The sequence below is a fragment of the Phoenix dactylifera genome, chromosome 2, assembly GCF_051530095.1.
Source record: "Phoenix dactylifera cultivar Ajwa chromosome 2, Ajwa_hap1_PhDact_Kaust_v1.1, whole genome shotgun sequence".
NCBI classification, from domain to species: Eukaryota; Viridiplantae; Streptophyta; class Magnoliopsida; order Arecales; family Arecaceae; genus Phoenix; species Phoenix dactylifera.
The window spans coordinates 54514954-54520788 of record NC_143191.1 but is presented as its reverse complement, the minus strand read 5'-3'; the positions used below and the strand labels follow the sequence as shown (position 1 = coordinate 54520788).

Below are 5835 nucleotides of genomic sequence, written 5' to 3'. Positions count from 1 at the left end.
TAACTTTGAGTCAGCCCTTTGACATCCCTAGTAGATTTGGAATCCCACAACCTATCAATTTAAAGGAATGGGGAAGAAAACCTAACTTTAGCACATCAATGATAATATAAAGGGTATCGATCTCATACTTAATGCGCATTCATCAATTATGTACATAGAGAGAAATCAATAAATTCCATCCCCTAAAACTAATAAGGGGAAGGTGCCACTAAAGTCTAAGAACATCTCTGACAAAGAGGACTGAAAACAAGAAAGCTTCCAGCACATCATAGCTGTCTCCATTTGCTACTTAACAAATGAATATGATTGTTTCCAACATGGCAACCAGTCTCAACAAGATCAAGCATGATACCATCTTTCAATTTTGCAAAGCAAGCACATGAACATCTAACCAAACAGTCTATGAAGCAACACAGTGCAAGGTCTTCCTTGGCTAGAGTGTCCATTTCATGGGCTGCTCAAGGAGAAAGAGGTGCTTGGAAGAAAGGAACCTATTTTCTTGTAGGAACCAAAAGAATGCTTTGATTGTGTGACATCATATCACTGACTCGAAAAATGGATCACACCTCGAAAATTTATATTTTTTCTTTTTTAATATATAGAATAAATCTGTTCTATCTTTAAGCAGTAATGCAGGCAAATAACCAAAAAAAAAGGCAGGACTTTTAAGTACAATGCAGGTGCTAGCGATTTCAGGACAAAAATATGATACAATTTTACAAAATAAGAACAAATCGCTGTTTTATTCTCACAATAAACATTAATATTACTAAACAGATACAACTGGCTGATGAAGCAACCTGGATATGCTCTGAAACTACAATTGCAATGCCTGCAATCTTGGAAGCAGAGTTGATGAACTAGAATGTTGCACTCGCTCATCACGAAGCAGAAGGATGCTTATTGTCCCTGGTTCCCTCAACCAGGCAGCCACCATTGCACCTGGTGATACAAACCGACCAATGTTGAACCTTTCCAAATTGAATGGGGCTCCAATTGAGTCAAGCAGCGCCCCGATGACATGACGGAGGGTGCTAGCACCAGCTATCTTGCTGTGTTTGCCCCAGCCTGTCAAGATGCTGAACAGAAACAGTGGATTTAGCAGATAAGATTGTGGTGATATTAAACTTTTTTGGTTAGGCCAAAAAAAGGCAGTGATCACCAGAAGCCAATTTTTTTCTGCTGGAATGTTTGGTATGATACTTATTAAAAAAAAAAATCTGCTTCGTAGTTTGCATATCCAACAAAATCAAAGTGAAAAATACCGTCAAATTTCATCTTATCATCTCAACATGAGTCTTGTAAACAAAGGCATTAACTGGAATATTTCTGACAATGTATACTTCAACATTCTGATTAATCTTCCAGGATATGAACCAAAGAAAAGAATAAGAAAGGTTCTCTGCTCTATGTCCTTGGAGGTAGCTAACCTGATCAGCCCTCGTATGGGCATGCATATGAACTTGATACAAGTTTCAAAGAGGTGATTCAGCCTTTCCTTGATCTAGACAAGTACCAGGAGGGGTCCAGAAATCCTAGACAACAATTTCATATATGATTGCATATGTTGAAGAATTAAATGTCAAAGACATGACATATAGTCATGCACTAATTTTGATGTCTGTGCTCTTCTTATAAGGAATCAATCTCATGATATATTCCCCTTATATTATTAAGTGCTGGTGTCATACAATAGTGTCTTAGTGCTTGGCACATTAACCTCAAGCTTGTAACCCTTCAGGTGTCATAGCTAAAAAAAGGATTTCATACCTAACAAACTCGGGTGGTTTACGCCCTGCAAAAACAATTGAGCGTACACTGAGAAGCCATGCATAAACCATGGCTTGAGCAGCACCACAAGACATCAGGTGCAGATCCAAACTGAATTCACTCCACGCATTCTCCCAAACATGCCGCTGTACCCCCTCAAGCACAACCTGCTGAGCTCCTCGTTTCTGTAAAAAAAAACAATAATAAAATAAACAAAAAGTTAACTCTCTGAAATCCAGGGGACCTCAACCTCAACAGCACCATAACAGCTCATTCAATTCCATATGGGGAAAAATTGATCAAAAACAAGAGACCATTGAACTACAACAACCAATACAACCTTTTTGGGAGCAAGATGGAAGAAGCAAGCCTGATTACCCAACACTTTGAACACTAAAAAGGGTGTCCCAATGCCTGAGACTTCTGTCACTGCAGGGTTTAAGGAGGGTCAGATGTATGCAGCCTTATCCTCACATTAAAGAGGCTGTTTTTGTGTTTCAAACATGTGATAGCCAGCCGGGTCACAATGCCGCAACCTTACTGTTGCGCCAAGGTCCGACCCTACGTTCTAATACTAAACTCCAAAATGACATATAAGCTGTAAATTTATGGAGAGCTATTGAAAGTAGATTAAAGAAATAACAGAAATAACTATCTTGATTCCCTTCTGTTGGTTCACCTCTATGACTAATTAAATCTATGTGAAAAAAAAATAGAGAAATGGTGCACAAATAGTGCTAAAATCACTAATGACTACTTACAAAGGGATATTATTCCTTAACAACCGCATGATCATTAACTAAAGAGTAACAAAATATGCTTCATCACCTGACCAAAATGCCATAGCATATCAGTTAGAGCATTGTAAAAGGCAGATGATGTTGGCAGATCCATTTGCCTCAAGTCATCGAAAAGTGACTGAGCTTGCACCCAAACCTCTCTGCAGCCCATTAAAAGCCCATGTGCAACCCCATAGACAAAGTTATCAAACAACCGAAGCTGCTCCAATAACAATGATGCATCTTCAAATGAATTGCAACGACTGCAATATAAAATTCAAGCACAAAATGAACAGGGTTATAGCTCATCTAGAACAAGGATATGGAGAAGCAAGTGACCAAAAATGTGTTAGAGAAACTTTGTTAAAAAATGATGACTTGAATTCATATGCTTGATTCTAAAGAAGCAATATGTTTCATTCTGAACAATATACTGCATAGAATATATAAATATGTTTCACTCACGATACAACAAAGTCCATCATTTGATCAACTGTTATTAATGGCACGAAACCAGCTTATGTATAAGGTAAAATGAAGTTGTTTACATCACCAAAATTTTTCTACATTTTTGGTGTAATATCACAATCGATATATGTTTTCTATAATCTTCAGAGACCCAGAAATTGGTATTTAATTTCATACTTTTCAATTCTTTGGAGAAGGCTTAAGTGGTACATATTTGGTTATAGTTTATTTTCCATTTCAATGCTCTAACAATGTAATAAATAATATACTTTTCAGAATATCATTCCCAAAAGCTTAAACCCCTAACAATCTAAGTTGAAGATTGGTAACTTGAGGGCAAAATAGGACATCACCTGCAAGAATTCAAAATAGCCGAGAAAGTCACGACATTGGGCCTCACGCCCTGCTGTATCATCTTCTGAAACAATCCTAAGATGCAAAACAGTTCTTCAGACCTCCTCCTGACCTCTTCTGCCACAGGCCGCCCAATTCCCCTTGCTAGCTGACTGAAAGCCCTGACAATCTGGCCACCACCTCCCTCAACACCCACCATGTTACTCGCAACACCATCCTCCTCAACAATGATCCTAGACTTACCAAAAGCATCAATTATAGTATTGAAAGTGACCACATTAGGCTCGATCCCTGCCCTTGTCATCTCGTCAAGCAACGACACAGCACACTCCACCAACCCATTTTTAGCCAATGTGTCAATAAAAGAGCTGTATAAAACCACATCTGCCTTCAACCCTGACCCCTTGAACTCCAAGAAGACATTTGCAGCATCTCCATACATGCCCGCCTTTGAGTAAATATCTATCAAAGTCGAGTATGTTAGCACACTCGGGGCGACTCCCCGCTCCCTCATATCCTGAATCAAGTAAGCAACAATGTCTAACCTGCCTTGCTTCCCATACCCATTGATCAAAGAATTGTAAGTAACTGTATCCTTGTCAACTCCCATAACATCCATCTCTTCACACACTCTCGCAATCTCCCCATACCTCCCGGTCTTCACATAGATTGAGAGTAGTGTATTGTAACACACCCGATCCAACCGAATCTTCAAAGATTTCATCTTTTCATAGATCTTCAGAGCCTCATCAAATTGCTCCAATTTAGAGTATCCATCCATCAACGTACTATACGTAACGACATTCGGGCACACATTGTTCGTAGGCATATCCAACATGACCTCCACTGCAAGCTCCACATTCCCACACTTGCAGATGGCATCAATGAAGGTGTTGTAGGTGTAGATATCGCGACCAATACCCAGACGGATCATTTCATCAAACATCATACGTGCATCTTCCAAGTGCCCAGCACGACTACAGGCAGCTAGAAGAGAGTTGAATGTCTTCCTATCAGGACAGAGCCCATCGTGGAGCATCTCCCGGAAGAACCCAAGCGTGAACTGGAGGTCAACGCCGCCCTTCCCACAGGCATCAATTACGGCATTGTATGATATGGTGGTGGGCCTCAGGCCGGTCGCCTTCATCGACTCGAAAACACCCGTGGCCTCAGCAGCAAGCCCACTCCTGGCATAAGCGGAGATAAGAGAGGAGTAGGCGAAGACGGTATTACCATAACCACGGGCGACGCCGGCATCAAAAACCTGTCTTGCGAGCTCGGGGCGGCCCATCTTGCCGAGCCCACAAATGGCGGCCGTCAGCAACTTCCCCTGCTCGATCCGGCTTCGCATGAGAGGCATGGCGGAGTGGAAGAACCGCAGGGCCTTCGGCGGGCACTTGTCGCGGTCGCCGAGCTCATGGAGAATGAAGCAATAGTCTTCGGGGATGGCGAGGGAGGACCGGAAGCTGGAGAGGATATTGGCGAGGGCCCGGTCATTGGGGGGCGACCGCAGGATTTGGGAGAGGCAATGGGCGGCGGCGGGTGAGGCGGTGCGGGCGTTGTCGGGGGAGGGCCTCGAGGACGAGAGATTCCTCTTGGAGATGACACGGGTGGTGCGAGTCCGCCGGAATTCGGGGCTCAGCCCAGCTCTGGGGCGGGGGCAGTAGGGCAAGAAGGCTGGGTTTCGCTGCAAGATTGGGTTTTGAGGGGAGGGGGAAGGAGTGGAGGCATTGGTGGCACCGCCGGGGGAGGTGGTGGTGGTGGTGGTGGTTATGGTAGGAGTGGGCGCAGTGTTAGTAGCGGCGGCGGCGGCGGCGGCGGCGGCGGCGGTGGTGGTGGAAGAGGAGGAGTGGAGTCTATAGGTGGGTTTGGGGGGGTTTTGAAGGGGGCTTTGGGGAGTGGGTTGGGGGCTTTGCAGGGATTTGGAAGAGGTGAGGGAGTAGTGAGGGGGGGGAGTGGGAGAGGCCATGGGAGAGGTTGGGGATTATAGGATTGGAGGAGGAAGAGGGATTTGGAGGGGAAGGAGATAAGGGGGCATATGGGTGGGGAGGGGGGGAGAGAGAGAGAGAGAGAGAGGATATGGAGGGAATAGAGGATGGAGGCTAATGAACGTTATGGGATGCAGAGAAGAGAAGTGGAGAGAAGAAGATAGGAGATGGCATGGAGGGAAGGGCTTTGGGGATGAGATGAAGATAAGGTGACTAGGTGACGTGTATGCATGTATTTGGAGAGAGAGAAGTTTGGAGAGAATGGGAAACTTGCGTTAAAAAACATGTATGCATGTATTTGAATTAAAGGTGGTACAATAAAAAGGAGAAATAAGGGATGAAAAATTAATGACTAATGAGCGATAGAGAGATTGGGAAAGGGGAAGGAACGAGAGGGACAAGCACGAGAGAAGAAAAATATAACACTAATTTTTTATTTTATTATATTTTGTTTAGTGCCCATTTAAAAAAAAAAC

At 43.5% G+C, this 5835-nt stretch overlaps 1 protein-coding gene across 2 annotated transcripts; it reads right to left on the bottom strand.

Annotated features, from left to right (window-relative positions):
- Nucleotides 1-556: 556 nt before the first annotated feature.
- GUN1 (s uncoupled 1) lies at nt 557-5554 on the bottom strand. 2 transcript variants are annotated; one of them, XR_016399598.1, is made up of 5 exons: nt 3371-5554; nt 2599-2812; nt 2111-2199; nt 1771-1955; nt 557-1079 (listed from the first exon to the last, which is right to left on the bottom strand). XR_016399598.1 is itself a non-coding variant. In XM_008811052.6 (4 exons), the coding sequence occupies exons 1-4, from the start codon at nt 5338-5340 to the stop codon at nt 818-820; spliced, it is 2631 nt and encodes an 876-aa protein (XP_008809274.6). In that variant the 5' UTR covers nt 5341-5554; the 3' UTR covers nt 557-817. The 2 variants fall into 2 exon arrangements, 1 of the variants encoding a protein (XP_008809274.6); XM_008811052.6 differs by lacking the exon at nt 2111-2199.
- Nucleotides 5555-5835: the final 281 nt, after the last annotated feature.